The sequence below is a fragment of the Benincasa hispida genome, chromosome 10 (genome assembly GCF_009727055.1).
Source record: "Benincasa hispida cultivar B227 chromosome 10, ASM972705v1, whole genome shotgun sequence".
NCBI lineage: Eukaryota > Viridiplantae > Streptophyta > Magnoliopsida > Cucurbitales > Cucurbitaceae > Benincasa > Benincasa hispida.
Window position 1 is genome coordinate 15,789,521 of NC_052358.1, and position 20,621 is coordinate 15,810,141.

General features: G+C 32.7%; 3 protein-coding genes and 1 non-coding gene across 4 annotated transcripts; 2 read left to right on the top strand and 2 right to left on the bottom strand.

The window, feature by feature from the left end:
- The first annotated feature begins 4,916 nt into the window (after positions 1–4,916).
- LOC120088235 (protein PLASTID TRANSCRIPTIONALLY ACTIVE 16, chloroplastic) lies at positions 4,917–8,499 on the top strand. Its single transcript, XM_039045388.1, has 5 exons — positions 4,917–5,506; positions 5,842–6,294; positions 6,418–6,486; positions 6,622–6,680; positions 7,580–8,499. The coding sequence occupies exons 1-5, from the start codon at positions 5,057–5,059 to the stop codon at positions 8,274–8,276; spliced, it is 1,728 nt and encodes a 575-aa protein (XP_038901316.1). The 5' UTR covers positions 4,917–5,056; the 3' UTR covers positions 8,277–8,499.
- Positions 8,500–10,380: 1,881 nt separating this feature from the next.
- LOC120088236 (tropomyosin, muscle) lies at positions 10,381–14,389 on the bottom strand. The gene is made up of 15 exons (XM_039045389.1): positions 14,284–14,389; positions 14,096–14,183; positions 13,973–14,019; positions 13,568–13,657; positions 13,413–13,466; positions 12,925–13,002; positions 12,762–12,830; positions 12,539–12,694; positions 12,321–12,447; positions 12,152–12,189; positions 11,904–11,993; positions 11,707–11,811; positions 11,214–11,363; positions 10,842–10,951; positions 10,381–10,754 (listed from the first exon to the last, which is right to left on the bottom strand). Exons 1-15 carry the CDS (start codon positions 14,317–14,319, stop codon positions 10,679–10,681), a joined length of 1,314 nt encoding a protein of 437 aa, XP_038901317.1. The 5' UTR covers positions 14,320–14,389; the 3' UTR covers positions 10,381–10,678.
- A 47-nt stretch (positions 14,390–14,436) lies between these two features.
- TRNAV-CAC lies at positions 14,437–14,510 on the top strand. The gene has a single exon. It is a non-coding gene; the product is annotated as a tRNA-Val (tRNA).
- A 2,993-nt stretch (positions 14,511–17,503) lies between these two features.
- LOC120088237 (ras-related protein Rab11C) lies at positions 17,504–19,921 on the bottom strand. Its single transcript, XM_039045390.1, has 3 exons — positions 19,675–19,921; positions 19,343–19,538; positions 17,504–18,303 (listed from the first exon to the last, which is right to left on the bottom strand). Exons 2-3 carry the CDS (start codon positions 19,505–19,507, stop codon positions 17,815–17,817), a joined length of 654 nt encoding a protein of 217 aa, XP_038901318.1. The 5' UTR covers positions 19,508–19,538; positions 19,675–19,921; the 3' UTR covers positions 17,504–17,814.
- Positions 19,922–20,621: the final 700 nt, after the last annotated feature.

Below are 20,621 nucleotides of genomic sequence, written 5' to 3' on the forward strand. Positions count from 1 at the left end.
AAATCGTATGAGTTCCTTACAACTAAATTTTAGAAAGAAGAAAATAATATAGTTATGTAAGGTTAGTTTGTTTGTGTTAAAATTGCACACACATCTAGCTATAGGTATACCACCCGGCTATAAGTGCACTTGAGTAATAACAGAAAGATTACTGCAAAAAAAAAAAAAGAGAAAGAGATTAGCAAGTCCCGTTCGGTAATAATTTAGTTGTTTATTTTTTTTTTTGAAAATTAAGTCTACAAACACTATTTCATGGTTTAAAAAATCAAACCAAAATTTGAAAACTAAAACAAATATCTTTTAAAAAGTTGTTTTTGTTTTTGGAGTTTAGCTAAGAATTCGACCGCCATACTTAAGAAACATGCAAACCATTATAAGAAACTTAGAGGCATAGACTTAATTTGTAAAAACAAAAACAAAAAACAAAATAATTACAAAACGGGGTCAAAGTAATTGTGGCATATTTATGCGTAAAATCTCTTTTTCCTATGGGACCTGTCCTAACAGGCGGGATTCTTTGCTTAAGCAGGAAATGGAGAAATTTTTTTTTATAGACTAAATAAGGACAAGGATGTGGAATGCATTACCCATCTCCATCCTTGCATACCTCCTTGTTCCCTTTGCATAGCTCTTGTTCCCTTCTTGTTAGTCTCTTCTTTAATTTATTATAATAATTTAACGTCATGTTATAATTATTATATAAATATCATATTGAAAATTTCAAATTTTGTTGTTTAAGAGTCAAAATAATGTATATGTTTGAATTAATATTAAAAAAATAATGAATATGTTTGAATTGAACATTTATATTTAGATTATATATATGAATAATTTGATAGGTAATCATTTTCATCTATTAGAAAATTTGAATAATTTATCTTCAAATTTAAATTATCCATGTGGAACTAATCATATAATTAAAAAAATAGTAAGAAATTTAACTATTTAATTAAACTTTTTCCATAGTAGTGATTTAAGTTTATTAAATTATTTTTTAAAAAAAGTTAATTAAATTAAAAATAACACATACTAGAAAGAATTTTATACCTCTTCTATGTACATTTTTATATAAAACCACTCATCTTAAAATTATCTTCATTTGAATAATTAAGAGGTGAAAGTTTCAAATGTCATGTCTATATGCAGTTAAATTCTAAAATAGAAATGCAACTTGCCACTTTAATAGACAAACTTATTTTTCGTTTGTAATATGTTAAAGTATTTTTTGAACATTGACTAAATGGTTTATATTTTTTCTCTTAATAAAAAAAAATACTCCACTTGTTAATTTATTTATTTTTCTTTCAATGATCGACCAATATATTCACTATAATTTTATTTTCTTTTTTCTTTTAAAAAAGGTAATTTTTAATTTATTTCGAAATCTAAAAAAAACTATTATTAATTGGGATGTTAATATATATTGATTTAAGCAAATAAGTATATAAGGATTTTAAAGATGGTATGAGACAGAGAGAACATTATCATGCACCATTGTCTTTTCATATACTATTTTCTAAAATGTTTTTAAGACATTATTATTGTATGAAAATAACAAAAAAAGGGGAAGGATTTCATGTATAAATTTAATATTTTTTCACTTATCATATTAAAATATTTCATCACATTTATTTTTAACACATTTTCCAATATTGATATATTGAAATCTAACTCAATTTATGTTGTTGAATGTAATGGGAGGATGAAACTATATATCTAAAACTAGAAGAATGCACACAAATACAAATAAAGTTTCTCATCTACGAGAGACCTAGTGTCAAATTTTAGTCCATCGATACTTGATATAGTACCCTATCAAACACTTTGATGTGTAAATCAGTATATGTGAGATGGATCATATTATTTTAAGCAATTAGAATATGTTTAAAATAGACTAAACAAAATATATGATCCATTAATACTATGATCTTTAATATATCTATTGTTGAATATTCTCTCGAATAATTTCTTAAGTACTGGAAGGACACCTTAGTTAAGTGATATTTTTATTTATAAGGAACTTCTTCATCTCTATTTTTCTAAATTATTTGTAATTACACTCAGTATTAATCAGATTGGTAAAAGAAAAAAAAATTGAACTTAATATAGTAAAAATAGAGTGATATTTTCAAATTTTGGTAATTGGATTTTAGCATTCTATCCTTAAAATAAGATCATATCATTTAATGGGAGTGGGTAATTGGAAATACTTTCTTTTTCTTCTTTTTTAAAGTTGAATAACATATGGAATAGGGAAATTCAAATCTATTAGGTTTAAATCGAGGTATACCCAAAACACAATTCAATCATTAATTCATTAGTTAGAAACATTCTCCCACATATTTTTCCATAATAAAAAAATAGTTAGTTTATATCTTCATCAAATTAACTTTTAAACTTTGTTTATAGAATTATATTTAAAATTTAAATTTAATAATATATTTAATATAGACTAATTTTATCTTAGTTCATTTTGGTCATTGTACTTTCAAAATATTCATTTTTTTTAGTACAATAGTGGATAGGAAGATTCGAAAGATAGACCTTATGATCACGCATACTTGTATGTCAATTGAGCTATGCTTGCATAGTTACTCTACAAAGACAATATATGCTCTCAAAGGCTAGGCTCCACTATCTTTTTGAGTTATTCCAGCTTCTATATAATTTTGTGTCGCGGTTAAAAAAAAAAAAGTTGTCTCAGCGGAAGGAGACGAACCTGCAACAATAGAGACTACTGATCCTCTTCTTGTTCCTAGTAATATGTTGTGATTTCGAGAAGCCATGAATCCTAAATATGAGAGATCCGGATCTCTCAAAATAGAGAAGGGTGGGCAGGCTTCCGCAAGGGCCTCCCTTCTCTTCTTTATCAAAATAATGTGAAGACGCAAAATGATCACTTTTTAAAAGGACAAGAACAAGGACCAACATGCTCAAAGTTGACAGTACAAGGACCAAATGAATCAAAGTTGAAAGTGTAGGACCAAAATGAACATTTTGAAAGTACATATAAACTAAAATGAACCAAATCTAAAAATGCAAGGACCGAAGTAGCATTTCAACCTTATTTAAATAAGAAAATTATGTTAAAAAAAATATTTACAAATCACTAAGAAAAGAAACCAATCAAATAACAAAATTAATAGCGCCCAACATGAATATAAATTAACTGAGCATAAACTTGTATTATCAACCTTAATATTAGAGGTTTGATCCCTCTGTCCATATATCCTGAAAAATGATAAATATAAAATAAAATCAATGGCTTACAAAAAAAAAAATGTTCAAATACGACAAAAAAAAAAAAAAAAAAAAATCTCCAACCCCATAGTCAAGTAGCTGAAGAAATTATAAACCTAGCACCAAGACAATTTCAACCTCTGTAAATCCTAATATAGCCCTAAAATCAAAATCCACAGACATAATATCTGTAGTCCCAAATCTTTAAATAACAGTAATTTAACTAATAAATATGGTCATCAAATCAAATATTTACAAATAAAATTGTCAACTTAATTTTTATCTTTTTTTTTTTGTCACCTTGAAAAAAAGTTTCAAATGAATATAACTCAATAATAAATGCCATGTATTTGTTTATTTAGAGATTGGAGGTTCAAATCTTACCTTTCACCTGTACCATACTAAAAAAAACATATATGTTGTTGAAGATCCTCAATGTGTAAAGATGAAAACATCTCACGATCATTATAAGATACATGAATTCTCCTCTCGTTTTCAATTATTTTTTAGAGGTAACTTTTCAAGTATTTCTAATATTGTATCAGAATCCATAAAACTCAACATAAGTATTCAGTTCGACTCAACAATGGTGAACCTAAAGATGCATCATCTCGAATGCATGTTGAGAATGTTGTGAAGAATTGTGATTGACTAGAGTAAGTTCACAATTAAAATAGACTAAGAAGAAAAAAGGAGATGATCATATTGGTTCACCATGAAAAATCCTAAACAAATGAAGGTTAAAAACATTGGCAAGATAGAAGAAATCAAATATATAAAATAGGACTCGCAAACTTACTATTTTTTTTAATAGAGGAATAACAAATTTTCTTAACCAGAAGATATTCTATCTATTTTATGATACACTTATGCCATTTGATTTCAGATGATTTTGTTATCGATGGATACCCAATTTGACCTTGAATAATGTAAAAAATCTAATGATAAAAAACTAGCATTGGACGATGAGAATTATCTAATGACCACAAATCGATCTTGCACTATATATATAACACAATATCTCACGTTATAAAGATGAGAAGACTCCCAATCTAGTTTAAAAGAAGAAGGAAAAAAAGTTAGGGCAAATTGCAACACAAAAACTACCCTAAATTATAGTTATAGTTCCAAGAATACCCTCAAACTTTCCAACTAAAAATTGAACTATCAAATTTATACAAGTGTTAAAACTGAATCATTGAATTTACATAATTGCAGAAATTATAATGATTGTATAAGTTGAGGATCCAATTTCACTATTTAAGGATCCAATTTCTACTGTTATAAGTTTGAGGGTCAAATTTGAATGTCAGTAAAAATTTAATGGTGCAATTTTTATAATTTACAATCGCCATCAATATTTCATGATCATTTTTGCAATTTCCCTTAAAGGTCATAATTGTTTTTTTTCCATTTTATTTGATTCATTCATTTATTTAGGTGAGATAAATAACAAGAGGGTTGGATTGGAGTGGATGGCAATGGATAAGCAAAAATAATATTTTGTTTTTTATTTCCCAATCTCAATAAACAAGGTCAATCTTGCAGCTTCTGGTGTTCTTTCAGTTTTATTCAGTGGATAAAGTAATACACGTGGCATTATTTTATTTGCTTAGTTTTTATTTCTTTGGATAATATTTCCAAATAATCTCAGAAAATTGGATGGCGTTTGGCTGCGGATTTTTCAGGATGTGGGGACTGTTTGTTTACGAGTCCAATCAAATTCCGAGCCATGGATATCAGAAAAACCTGAACCCGAACGGAGATCAGAAACTGACCACCGACGCCGTTTCTTCTCTATACATTCTTTGTTCCAATGGCGGCGATCATAAACTCCAATTCATTTATCTTAACCACCGCCCCAAACGCCCGGCGAAGCTTCAAGAGCCACCGGAGACAGTTCGCCGTCTACGCCAAAAGTTCTGGAACATTCTCTTCGTTTCGCTTGGGGAAATCGAGCAATGAATCGCCGTCGTCCGATGACGCTCCGGCTGAAGATTCCGCTAATTCGAATCCGTTTCGTTTCGCTTTTGGAAAGGTACCGGATGTGAAGTCTCTGATTCCAGTCGTTGGCGAGCCTTCGTCGGGTTTGTCGTTCGGGAACGCGAGGCGTAAGGATTCTAACACGGTGTTTGTCGCTGGTGCTACTGGTCAGGCTGGCATTCGGTTAGCGCAGACGCTGTTGCGAGAAGGTTTCAGTGTTCGTGCTGGTGTGCCGGAGCTTGGTGCTGCGCAAGAATTGGCTCGTCTTGCTGCCAAGTATAAGGTTAGTTTTAGTATGGATTTTACATCTGAGAACGGAAGATATGAGTATTTGGTTGTTTTCTGTATTGATACTTTTATTCTTGAATCTAGTCGTTAAGTATTTGGTCAGAATGAATTTTGTATCTGAGAATGGAGGTGTGAGGATTCCGTTGCTTTATGAATTGATAACAACTCTACTCTTGAATCTAGTTGTTGCAAGGTCAGAACGAATTCTGTATCTGAAGTTATAAGGATTCCTTGTTTTCTATCATGAATTGATGATTCTACTCTCGCATCCGGTTCGGTAATTCGTTTTTGACGAATAACATTGTGCATTTTATCTGTCGAACACTGAAGGTCATATCGAATGAAGAATCAAAGCGGCTAAACGCCGTTGAATCCTCCTTTCAAGACGCGGAAGCGATTGCCAAGGCGATCGGAAACGCCAGTAAAGTGGTTGTCACTATTGGCGCAGGAGAAAATGGTCCAACCTCCGAAGTTACCACATCGGACGCTTTGCAAGTAATTCAGGCAGCGCAGCTCGCCGGAGTAAGCCATGTAGCAATTGTCTACGACGGCAATGCATCAAGCTCCTCCACCTACAATGTACTTGACGGCCTTTCTTCATTCTTCAACAATCTTTTCTCCCGATCTCAGCCGTTGTCCGTGGTGGAGCTCTTGCAGAAAATAGCCGAAACTGACGTCGGTTATACTTTCATCAAGACGAATTTGGTCGAAGACTTTGCGCCTGAGCGGGCCTATAATGTTGTCGTCGGAGCTGAAGGAAGCGTTAGTTCAAACGACTACAAAGTAATGTAATGTATGCCATAGTTATCAAATAATGTTGATAGTTTTTTCCATTTCTCTAATTTCTTCGAGAAGAATCATGTTTATTATGACGGTATGCTGATCTTGACTCAACGTTGTTATCAGGTGGCAAAGTCACAGATAGCATCGTTGGTGGCCGGCGTTTTCTCGAACACGGCGGTGGCCGAGAACAAGGTGACCTGCATTTTTTTTATTACACCGACGATTATGCCCAAAAAACTTTCACAACTCTTAAGCTTTTAGCTATTCGACTATTTTTCTGCAATTATTCAAACTATTGATCGGGCATTTCACAACTTAATTCTTAAGGTTGTGGAAGTGTATTCTAGTCCATCTGCACCCTCAAGCTCAGTAGATCAACTTTTCAGGTAAGTTTTCCCCCTTTGATTTAATTGTTTATACAGATCACCTACTATCTTCCAAATTAAATATATCACACAGTTAAAATCTAATAAGATTTTTATTTCTTTGTTTGGAATCTTTATTATTTATTTTCTCTTTCCTTGTGTGTCTCAAGTTTATTAATTTATTGGCTAAATTACGAAAAGAAAGATATTTGGTGCATCCTTGCAATTACAAGTTTCTGCATGACGAAATTTTCTCTCTTTTTTTCAAAAATTATATTTTTAAATATTTTTTTTTTCTTTGCCATTAAATGGGATGCACAAAAATTAATGTAAATTAAATTGCACCCAAATATTGCTCTTACACAAAAAAATACTTCTAAACTTTGCTGATTGTTTCAAATAATACCTATTTCAAAAGTTGTAATATCACCTTCATCTTTCACAATGATTTCAAAAACTACCTTTAGATAAAAAATCCATTAGAATGTCAGATGAAAATTGACGCTTGGAATGATATGATAGTGATCTAGGATGGAAATAGGGATTTGATCACTGACACATACATTTTATGTCTCATTTTTCATCCAAGATCTAAGAGATTTTTAGATCAAGGTAATGTTGAAAAGTTGTCTGACGTCAACTTTAGAAAGAGTATGAGAGATTTTTTAAACAAAGGGAAAAATTGAGGGTATTTATTATAATTTAACCAAATTTATTATTTCTAAAGCTCAACAATACTGATTGTAACACTATTGTACATAGGTGTGAAAGGTAAGGTATTTTGAACCTGAAAATTTGAAATTGTTTAAGTAAAATGAATTTACTTCCTTTTCAAACCGAAAACGTACTGAAGGTTCTTGCATAGTTTCATGAAGCATTATGATTGGAAGATTAACTGCTTTGGTATAAATTTATATCAGTGCCATTCCCACGGATGGTAGAAGACAAGCTTATGCAGAAGCACAAGCCAAGGCAAAAGCAGAGGAAGAAGCCATAAGAACAGCTGAAAAAGCTCGTGAAGAAGCAGAAGCCGCAAAGAAACAGGAAGTGGAAGCTGCTAAAGCCAAAAGACTCTCAGAAAAGGTAGCCGCCCAAGCTTCTCCTTCTTCTTCTTCTTCTCTTACAGAAGAATCCCAAAAGCAAGAATCAGATCAAATCGCTTTCTTTAATTCCTTCTTGAACAAAGCCAAGGATTTCAGTTCAGAACAATCCCAAAAGCTCAAAAAGCTTTCAGAAAAGGAACCTCGACCAGCCAAAGAAGAGGCCCCAGAAAAGGCTGACAATGGAGCCAATTTAGTGAACGACTTTTTCAACAAAGCGAAGGGCTTTGGCTCGGCACAGCCATGGGAGAAACTAGCTTTTCAACTACCAAAAGCATCTGAGGAATCAAATGCTCAAATAGCCACAGTGAGAGGACAAGCCAAAGCTCGAGCATTGCCACCGAAGAAAGCATCGGTAAGACAAACACAAAAGACCAATTCAAAGCCTTCTTTTGCTCTGAAGCAGAAAGAAAACTCAAAGCCTAAAGCAGCAGCCAAAGAGGAGACAAAAGCAGAGGTAAGGAAAGTTTTTGGTGGTCTCTTTAAGCAAGAAACCATATATGTTGATGATGATTAGGAAGAATATTGTTTCTCTGACTTTCTATGGCTGATTGAACTCTTTGAAGATCTTATTTTATTTTGTGTATTTAAATTGTAATCTATATATGTATCTGTTTTTATGAGGGTTGGTTACTTGGTTTTACAAGATCCTGCAAAGAATATGTGAGCTTCTTGTGTGATTGTGACGTTCACAATTGTTTTTGGCAATTGAGAAGCAAATTATTCAAAAATGAATTAAATATTGTTTTTGCTTTATGGCATCTTTTGATGTGAGATTTCTTTGGTTAATATTTGTGGCTTTTTGCATTAAAGAATTGATTCTCAAATGCTTTAGATTAAATGATTGTAGGATTACTTTTAATTTAGATTAAGGGTACATTTACCAAAGATCAAGAAAACCAGTGTAATCGTAATGAAATTTCATTAATGAATTAATTGTAATGAGCCTAAATCATTAAATGCAATCAAATCGCGTTTACTTGGAATTATGAAATTGGTCACATTTAGTATTACCGTTACCATTACGGTTTGAAATTGCACAATTCATCTCTAACTTATCGGTTTTCTTTTGTTTAAAAAGTACTTAGCTTGCTCTACCTAAAAAATAGTACGATGATAGTCGTCCAGTCTAATGGAAAAATTGAACCAATAATAAAACCAGATCTCTTAGAATTTTTTCATAACCTAGGAGTCGGAACTTTGCTCCCTTATACCCAGGGGCACTCACCCTCGCTCCAAGATCAGGATCCGAGAGATATCAAGAATTTCTGGTCTTAAAATCACCTCAAGGTTCGAGCTCTTTAATTGAAAAGGAGATTTTCAATTTCAACGTAGAGCATAAATCCAAATATCCTTGGCATTCCTTCTTATTAACTCAAACAAAAATCAACTTAAGAACGTGTCTTTAAACTTGAATTCCTTGTGAACCAATGAGCTAAAAAGAAAGTTCAAACCAAAGTTTAAGAACAAGACGGTTGAAAACAGCCACCATTACAAGATGTTACAAAGTTCTCTCTCTCTATATATATATTGCAGAAGGAACTAAGACCCAGATGATTATAATCATATAATTTAATTCAAACAAAGATAGAACTCCCACACATCAACCAAAATTCAGCAAAGAACCAGCAGAAGGGACCACCAAACAGATGCAATGAGAAAAGGAAAAAAATAGATAAACGGTCCGATCATCCAATTTTCTAATCTCCACCACCCCCCTCACCACCGTGGGCATGGGTGCTACCATCGTCATCGTCAAAGGCATCCATGGCCACTGCTGTGGCCGCTGCTGTGACAGCAACGGCAGCCACAGCCATGGTGCTGTCAGCATTTGCATCACCTGTGTTTCCATTTCCACTACTATCACTACTAGAGGAATGCTTACCTCCTTTTGTGCCTCGGCGAGATTTGCGGCGAGAAGGCTTAGATTTGGAAGATTTCTCCGATCCTCCATCAGCTTTGTGGCCACTTTTATGGCGAGGAATACAGAAACAAATCTTTGAGGACTCCATTGTTGAGCTTTCTTCCCTGCTTATGTCTTCCTCATTAAATCTATAATTATAATAAGAGTTTCTTTTGCCAACCTGTAGATAGCTTTGTTAGCAAGTATCAATAAATATCAAAACAGGGAGAGATTTCAAACCATACTATCAACTTTTTTCTGTTGCTGTCTTCTCCCTTTTCTTTCCCCCTCTTTTACTCAAAAGCTGATTGTAGGGGAAATTTTCCCAATTGGTGCAATCCAGCTAAGCTCAAAAGACAAAATAATAGCTGAGAATAACTTTTCTGACTTGTCCAAATATTTTGATGATTGAGAACTAGAGACGAAGTTTGATGATTTGTCCAAAACAGGATGAGTTTACACTCTGATTGAATTTTCTCCAACAGTTTCTAATCCATGGTTAAAACTTAGACAATGTAGTTTTAAAAGAGAAATTAATGAATAAGCAATAGATTTGTCTACCGATAAGATTAGATTAACGAAAACGACATGTAAAGCATTCAATTGGGCTTGTCATTTTCTACAATAATTCGATCCACAACTGATCGAATGGTAAAGTTGATTTCCTCTATCCAATCAATCTATGATTCATTTACTTGATCTTAAAGATTCAATTAGATAAAAGGAACAAATTCCATGGAATAGAACGTGTAAAACATTAAAAGAATGATCTGTTCAATTCAATAACAAAATGAATATGATTGTACTATAGCTTTGGTTTGGAATCTACCAAAAAGCTACAGAAAACACTCCCAAAAGGGGCCTGTTGGTGTACGTATAATTTTTCTCACAAAATGCAACTATGTGACATATGATAAATCTTACATCGAACCTCTTCCACGCTATGCATGTTCAACTTCAGACACGTTTTTTAACCAAAGCGTTTCCATGCAAATTTCCTAGGACATATGTTGTATTCAGCGTACTACAACAGATCCATCTTGCTTCACTTTAATAAGGTTGCTTTCGATGTTCCGCAGCACCGGCTTATAGCTACAACATAACAAGCAAGAATTCAGGAAAAAGTCCTCGAAATAAAATTAATCAACTGTTATCTGTATGAAAGAGAGAAGATCTTACTGGCGTGTGAGCCCATTATATGCTTGTGTAGCCTGCTGGAGTCGCCTTGACAGCTCCAATACTTCTGCTGATAGTGACTCTGCTCTGCTCTGTTCTTTTGCAAGTTGGCCCTTCACAAAGAAATAATAGGAAGATCAAATTGTTAGTATAATGAATACTTAGATGACCATCCTAAAGTATGAACAAAGAAACCAAGGTAACTGATTACAGCTGAAAGTTTCTATAGAAGAAATAACAAGTCCGACATGGTCAGTAATAACTTAACTAACATACGGCTAAATATTCAACTTCCTGAAAGGACTTCCGACTTCGTTGAGACATCATCATATAAGTGCAAAAGGCAGAGAAATGCACCCTCAGCAAGAGACTAACCTTGAGGGAGAGAAGTTCAGCTGTTAATGGAGGAGTCTGGGTCTCAACTGCCCCATCTCTATATGACAATGGCAGACTGTTCGCTTGTTCTGTTCTCAACTCGTCTAGAACTCTGCGAAGTGCTTCATTTTGCTTTAGACAATCTTTCACCTACAAAAACTCCAATCAGCAGTAATTTAAAATGGCGTCTACAGAGCAACACTGATTAGATCACTAACTAAAGCAAACATACTGCACCTCAAGTATAAGCAATTTAAAAAAGGGGCAAAGATAAGAAGTGTTCTGGAAAACAAGTTACATATGCCAAAGTTCCAACCGGTTCTAGTCTCCAAACCCAAGCACCAGGTACCATTCATTTTGAAAAACAGAGAAATTCTATTATAGCAATGAAATTTGGGGGTGGGGGGGGGAAGTTGGGGAAAATCTTTCCAAAGCTCTTTGTAGACTTTGTAAAGGCCGCAAACAATCATGTAGAGTTGACAATTATAAATACCTGATTCTCCCAGTGTGCTCCTATGCCCACAGCCTCATGGTAAGAGTTGGATAGAGTAGAGTTTTCCTCAAAAAGCCTCTCTATTTCAGAAGATTGTGAATCAATCTGCCAAAACATGAGAAAAGGCTCTCATTTAGGGGCAAATTTCATAAATCCTTTGGAGTGATAAAATGAGGAGAAAAGGGAAAAGACTTTACTTCCATCAGAAGCTTCTGTCTACTATTCTCCAACCTCTCGATCACAACAGCCATGTCATGCAACTGCTTCTCAAGCTTGTTCTTATCTTCCTGCAAATAGCATAGTAATGTCATAATGAGGGGAAATAATGAATAATCAACATTAGAACTTCAAGAAACAACAATGAGATATCTCAACAATGCAGTTATCGAAAAAAAATCTTTTGCAATTTTCTTTATAAAAAAAGTTCCAACAAAAAATCACTTACAGCTGAAAATGCCTTCTCCACTGCCTTCTCTGAGATTTCTGTAGAAAAACACACACAAAAAGGGGTACTTTTATAGATCTGAAATTATTGCCAGATGTTAAGCAGATGCACTCTTGAAGCTGGAAGAATTTATCAGGCTTCAAAGGTATTGGCATGACAATCTCTGTACCTGAGGCCTTTCTGGATGTACTTGCAAGCTTTTCTTCAAGTTCCTGCTTTTCAGAAATGAGGGATGAAATACGGGATTGCTCCTCTGATAATTTTTGTAGATCCTGCTGCCTCAAGATTGACATGTTCTGTTACACCACCAACTAACGTAAGGCACTAACAAGTAATAACCAACACGCTGACAAGAAAACGACAGAAGTTTGTCCACAACAGCCATACCTGCAACTCAGAATTTAGTTTAGATATTTCCTTTTCTAAATTGTGCATCTGATCAAATGGATTAGCAGTTGGTGTGGTTCCGGCGAAAGAGCCATTCATTGCTTGTTGTTGTATTGAGTTTAATTCGGCTCTCAAGGCTGCAGCATCTTCCTCCGCCTAATGCAGAAAAAATATTTTTAATACCAAAAAATTACTTTACTGAGTGGTTTGAAACTAAACATACTCGATATTGTTCCTCCTCTGCTTCCTTCAATTGTTTCCTTAAAGTGCGGAGCTGAGCCAACAGATCCTCCTATATTTATATATCGCACCATCAGTAATGGTTAGGAGGAACAAAATAAAGGGAAATGGGAAAAAAAATTAAATAATATCTAGACTGCATATACCCGGGCAACAACTGCTGCGTCTTTCTCCATGGCTACATCTTTGAGAGCTTTCCTTAAAGAAGGTACAGTGTTCGTTTCCTACAAATTTTAGGTAATGTTGTAATCAGATTGAAATATTCAATTAAATTTACAGAACACCTACTCAAAGATTAATTGAACAAGCAAAGATTGCATGTTGAGAAATTTCAGTAAAATGATGCATAAGTTGAGAAAATCTCTTCTACCATCAAATTAGGAGGGAAATGGGATTTAAGTGCAGGTTAATAAATAGCAAAACCTTACGTACTTCCAAATAATAAATTTCATTTCAACACAGAAATTGGAGTCATGTAATTACTTGTTTTACACTAGAAATGCATCAAATATATTACAAGACGAGTCATACAAGGGAGATATATCTAGCCAGAAGATATAGTATTGAAAATGAACAACTCTTACGACCTACCCAAAGGAACAGAGAAAATTCAGTCAGGAAGAACATTAATTACCAATTCATTCAATTGCTTTTGAAGCATGCCATTCTCAGCCTCCTTGGACTGAAGCTGAAACAAAGTAATAATTACAAAATTCAAATAAATTATCAATGCACGATGCTTTCAATGGCATATTCTGCATAATTGGGAAAATATTAAACAGAAAAAACCTTCGAGCTTATGACATTCTTTTCTTCTTCTAATTCCGCATTCTTCTTCTGCAAATCCTGTATCTGAGATACTAAACTACCCACATCGATCTGCATATAGGAACCGACCGATCTCAATTAAAAGGGGGGAAAAAAGGAATTCTACAAGGTCCCGTTTATTAAATAAATTCGCTATTGAATGAAATTGTTTAGCAAATTGGCAATTACAACAATTGGCTATTAGTCCAGTAAGTTCCATTACATTCATGCCACATTTTCCTAACTATATTTGAATTTTATCAAAACATGGGCCCTAGTAAAAAGATATAAGAAACTATTCAAAACGAAACTTAAGAATTAATATCAAATTTCAGGATACAAGAACATGGCAGAGAAAGTTAATATTACAAAAGTTAATAAACCTACCTCTGAGAATCGACTTCCGCTCTCTGATTTTCTAATACCAGAAGCTTCTGTTCCAATAAAACCAAGTTACATCCACAACCAATAATCTCAATAGTAATTTCACACGAATAAACAATAACAAACCATTTGATTTGGAGGCTGTACTCAGATCCGGTCCGGAAGAAACTTTGCTCAATCTCTCCGCCGCTCTCTTTTGCCGAATCTCTTCCAGCTACCGAAATAAATACGAAATTAAACGTATATGTGTTAATTCACAAATACATTGAGGGCACTATGGTGTGGAAGAATGCGAACGGGCAAAAAGTTCTTACCGTTCGTCGACCTAAAGATGCGTGGTGAGCGTCCATGGCAAATTGCGAGAAATGAAGAAGAAAATGTTCTCTTGATTCTCAAGTCTAGATTCAATTCTTTAAAATTGTAAATTATTTGTAATGTTATAAATGAGAAAGGTGCTACTCAAGAAGGTCTGGGTGGTGTAGTTGGTTATCACGCTAGTCTCACACACTAGAGGTCCCCGGTTCGAACCCGGGCTCAGACAATTTTTATCCTTCCCTTCATTTTCTTACTTTCTGCCTGCTAAATTCTGATGGCCATTCTTTTTTTAAAAAATCTTTATTCTTTATAAATTTGCAATTTTTTGTCTTTTTGGTTCCTAATTAAATTATATCATGTAGCTAGAATATTATAAAAATAGTTGTCGGAAGTAATTAGGTTAAAATATTATTTTAGTCCTATACTTTTAGAGTTGTTCAATTCTAGTCTCAGTATGAGTGCAACGAAAATTTGAAAAGAAAAAAAAAACAATCCAAACCGGTCCAATGGGGTTCGATTTTTTAGTATAAGATTGGACCTCTTAGTTTGTATTTGGAGAAAACAAAAAAATATTAGTTGAGATCGATTGTTTATTTTAAAAAACCAATCAAAATTGAACCAAATTGAGAGTATATATATACCCTTAAAATTAAACTCTAACATTACTTATCTTTTAACATCATAATTATTATGGTGCGTATATATTTGTTGTTTAAAAAAAATAATAATGATTATTATTGTGCTTATATATTTTTTTATTTAAAGAAGTGCCCATAAAAAGCAATCAAATTTCAATCTATATAAAATAAATAGAACCCAATTTTAATTTAAAATTAGTAAAAATAACCAATTCAAAATAAAATAAAATTTTGGAAGGAAAAAATAAATACCAAAATCGAAAATCAAATCAAATAAAAATCAATCCATTGGTTTTGTTCTTTATTAGACATTGGTTTAGGTCTCTTTCTTTGTAAAATCATTGGTTTGATTTGGTTTTTGGTTGGCCCCAAAACTGACAAAACTAAATCGACTTCACCCATATTTTTAAATGTCTAATTATAGTTCATTTACTTTCAATTAATTTAAATTTAATCGTTACTACTAGTTTATGTTGATATTTTCAAAAACTTTTGGTTATCTATTAGCATTTTCATCATAAGCTTTATAAACATATTCACATACTTTTATTTTCTTGCTCTCTTTGTACTCCAATTTTTTTTTTTTTAAATGATGGATTAAATTTAAGATTTACTGAAAATATAGACATTGAAGTTGGACATCTAAAAGTATGTGAAATAAAATTGAATTGACAAGATATAGAAGGACAAATATCAATTTATACCCCTAAACTTTGAGGTTGTATCGATTTAAACCTCAATCTAATAATTGTATCAATTTAAATCATAAACTTTTATAAGTCTATCAATTAAACCCTGAATTTTCATAATTGTATCAATTTAAAGTCCCTATCATGTTTTATTTAGATACACTTATGAAAGTTCATGGTTCAAATTGCTATAATTATTAAACTTTAGTGTTTAAATTGATGCACGCTAAAATTAAAAGTTTAGTTACTACAATTTTGAAAATTTATAAACTAGTCCATCTGATTTTGAAAAAATTAGAATTTAATCCATACGATTTAATGAAACCTCATAAATAGTTCATATGATTTGATAAAATCTATTTACGAAAGTTTTATGGGTGCAATGTAAGGAGAAACCCGAAAAACCGAATAAAAATGGCTTGAACTGACCGAAATCACTCATTAGTCATTAGTTTTGGGCTGAAGGCTGTCGGTTTAGCGGCTTCAGGTTGAAAAATATAATTTTAAAAAAAAAACTGAATATTTTTGGTTGGTTTCGGGCTATGCCAATTGAAAACCAAGCAGGATGAGGAACTATATATATTGAGCGTTCATAACGTTTGTTTGGTTCAATTGGTAAGTTCCGTTGAATACTTGAGGTTGCGATTTCGATTCCATCAATCTGTTCTCGATTTTTAATATCTAACTCTTTCCAAGACCACACATAGATCAAAATTTTAATTTAATCTTAAAATTTGCAAGTTTTTTTTTTTTTCTAATTTAAAACTATATTATAATATATGTAAACTATTATAAAAGTAGTTGCCCTGAATAATTACTACGAAGATTATTAAAAGAAAAATATGATTGATTGTGATGTCTTTAACTAAATTAATAATTTACTAATTTTGAAACATTGTCATATTTATAGTTATTTTGGTCGGTTTGTTTTTAGGGTAGATAACTTAAATATTTAGATGTTCGAAATTATAGATGTATTAGATCATAGATGCCTAACATTTTTATATTACCATATTTATTTTATATGAATATTTTTGTATATATCTAGTAATATTTTGATAACTACATTTATTTGATAGGATTTTTACTCAGGATGTTATAAATTTATATAATATAAGAATATAATTACTTTTATCTATTTAAATTTCTTTTTAAATTAATACAATTTATATTAATCATATATGTTATTTTTCTCAACAAAATAATATAACATAATTTAAATTTTTTTATAAAATAAATATTAATTTAAAATGGAATATTTTGCCTAAAAATTATAAGAACTACAATATAACAAAAAAAAAAAAAAAAAAAAAAAAAAAAAAAAAAAAAAAAAAAAAAAAAAAAGTAATATATATAAAGAAAAAAATGATAAAAAAGTAAACTGGAGATGTCCTCAACTCAAAAATCTAGAATCCTATGTTTTAGAAGGACAAAAAAAACTCTACAAACGGCTTCTTAAAGGTTTCTATATTAAAGTGTAGAGTGAGGGATTCGAACGTCAAACCACGAGATTAATAGTATGAACATTATGTCAGTTGAGTTGCATTCTTGTTGGCAACAAATTCTCTAATTTCAAGTTTGTGTCTAAGAAAATTAATGAATTCATTAGACATACAAAGTTCAAAGTAAGAAATAATAAATTAAATTAAACTAAATTTTGGAGGACAATGTTTGGCTGTTCTGTTTCCTTCTTGATATAAGGATCCCCCTAAATTGAGGGATTCTTATTGTTCACCATTCACCACTTTTTAAAACGAATCCAGAGTCAAAGAGAGAATTCATTTCTATTTAGTACAAAATAAGCCAGTCAGTGACAAACACAACTACCAATTCCAACTGTATCATATCTGTTTAATTGCTAGCTGAAAAGTGTAAGAATTTCTGAATCAGAGTTGCAAATAGAGAACAAATACAAATCAAATTCCTTAAGTAATTGTTGTTATATGAATGGGTAAGTAAAGGAATCAAGGAAGAAATTTGGAAGTTGCTGAAAATAACTAACACTTGCTAATGAGATAAACCAGGGGATCAAGAGGGGTCGAGTAAGATAATCATTCTACATGCCCAGTATGAATATGCTACGGTTTCCTAGTTTCTCCAAATCCAGGAAGATCAAAAACAACAGATCAATTATGAAAAGAAAGGAGAGAGAGGCACAAGAGAAACCTTTGATGCGAACTATCAGTTCTATCTCTGTATCTGCTCACGAAGAACAGCAACCCCGTCTGTTTGAGTCACCAGAAGTATCGGAAACGTTGATGGTCGTTCCTTGACCGGGATGGGCAACGCTAGCAGCTGCTTCCTGGGCTGCCAATGCCTTTTTGCTGATGATATGGTAGATCTCTGTCAAGATGGTTTGGAATGCCTTGTCGATATTGGTGGCATCCAAGGCTGACGTCTCGATAAATGAAAGACCCTCTTTCTCTGCCATGGTCTGCCCATCATCCTCTGAGACAGATCTAAGATGACTTAGGTCAGATTTGTTTCCAATCATCACAATCACAATGTTAGAGTCTGCATGATCTCTCAGCTCCCGAAGCCACCTTTGAACATTCTCAAAAGTCTGTCTCTTTGTCAGATCATAGACGAGGAGAGCACCAACAGCTCCTCTATAATAAGCACTAGTAATCGCACGATATCGCTCCTGACCTGCTGTGTCCCAGATCTGTGCCTTGACTGTCTTTCCTTCTACCTGTATGTCAATAATATTAATTAAAATGAGATGGCTAACACTTCAAGTTCTTAAACTACTAAGAGTACAGAACTCTGAAATGGAAAATGATTCCAGACTGAATAATATTTTGCCCAATTCAGTGATATCGTCAATGAGGGCAACCCGTGAACTCGTTGGTCTTCCGTGTATAATCTCTTGTATATGATTCCACACATAGGAATATCGAATAATTTTAGTTATAGACCTCTATCTCTCTTCTCCCGTTCCTTCAAAAATTTCAGAATCTTTGCTCCATTGATTAATAGCTTTTCACAAGAAAAATAGCCATCCCACGGCTAATATCTATTGGTTTGGGCATAATAGGATTGGCATACCCTAACTTTTCTTCTTTTTTCTTTCTGTGTACATGGATTTGAACATCTGACTTCAAAGCGTCAATCTCATGTTGGTGGCCTACCATAACTTTTCATAAGAAACTTTTGGTTTTAACAACATTTAAATCAGTTAAAAGAGGACAACCCTTTATAATACTTTTCATTAGTGAAAACACTCAAAATTTGACTTGCAAAACTAGTGGAATACTACAAAAGTATAAATATACAAGGTTGCTTTATAATTTGGTAAGAAATAAGTGTAATCTAGAAATATGGGAAAAGGACTCTGCCAATTTCCTACTGCTTTAACTACTCACAACCATATTTTAGAATAATTGAGCGTCTTTCGTTAGACATGCCTAAAAAAGCCAGATCGTTTGCTTGTTAGATCAGCAACAAATTATTTATTTTCCATAAATCCTGTCCCTATTCATTCAATCCTAAACGTCTGTAGCCTCAAGCAATACAGCAACTACTTCAAAGCTTTACTCAAACCCTACATGCAATAAATCCACTGTACTTTAACGATCGAAAGTAAAAACCAAGGCGCAATCCACAATTTCGAAATCATCGGAACCTAGATTTATGAACTTCATAATCACAGACGGCAGCTAACACGATCAGTCAATATATTGGAAAATGCTAATTTAATCGCGGAGAGTTCAAACGATTAAGCTTTCTACCTGGAGAGTCCTGGTTGAGAACTCAACACCAATGGTGGATTTGGACTCCAGGCAGAACTCATTTCTGGTAAATCTAGAAAGAATGTTGGACTTTCCGACGCCAGAATCCCCAATCAGAACAATCTTGAACAAATAGTCATACTCGTGGTCCACTTTATGAGCCATGGCAGTCTCCGCCGCAGATTTTCGAACAAACCTGATCCAATAACAACAAATTCAGCAATTCACAAAGCAAAATCGAGAAAATCGGAATCATCTACAGTAGTTGAAACGAGAAACTTGAAGAAGCAAGAGAAGCCCCAAAATGAAAAATGGTAAGGGAGAATCGAGACCTGTTGGCGAAGAAATGGAGGATGATTTTGAGATTGGATTGGTGGGAAAGAAGGTTGACTACGGAGACGACGATGACGGCGGCGGCGGCGGCGGAAGAATCGAAGGAAGAAGGAAGAAAGAAGAATGAATTAGGCAGAGAGAATTAATGAGGGAAGTTATAGACAGAACAGAGAGAAGATTGATGGAGTTTGTCGTCTGAGGCGAGTTTGACGTTGCTTGTTTACACGGCTGAATGGAAAGTGCGAGCGAAAAAGGTGGTGGAGAAAAAAATTGAAATTTTAATAAATACGGAGATTCTTTTTATTTTTGTGAAATTACAGGTTAATCCCTACGTTTTTTAGATTTTTTTAAAGTCTAAATTATACAAAATTAACGGTTTACGTTCTTATTAAAAATACTCTTATTGGTAGGTTTTTTTAAATATATATATATATATATATCCTAAATTTTGAAAGTTTCAAAAATATCTTTAAAACTTAGAAAAAAATTCAAAAAATATTTTTACTGTTATTAACAGAAATAGTTTATTTCTCTATTTTTTCTTCTCTTCTCCGATGCCTTCTTATTTTTTTTTTTTTTTTTTTTTTGTTAACGGTTTGATATTTGTTTATCTCAAAAAAAAATAAAAACAAAAATAAACCAACACACTTCAGTTAAGTATATATGAATTATAATAAGAACAAAAAAAAATAAAAAATAAAGTAAGCACCCTGGAATTTTATGACTTAACTATTTAAACAAAGTTATACATTATTATTTCAGGAGAAATTTTAATTTTGAAATTTTGTGTGATTTTATTAATTTTATGTTTTAACTTACAATTTGATTTTTATTTTGGTGGTTGGAAATTTCTAGGTAAGAATTGAAAAAACAAAATAAAAATAAGGTCTATATGAAAACTGAGAATATAGATATAATTTATTTTAAAGTTGGTTATTTTCGAACT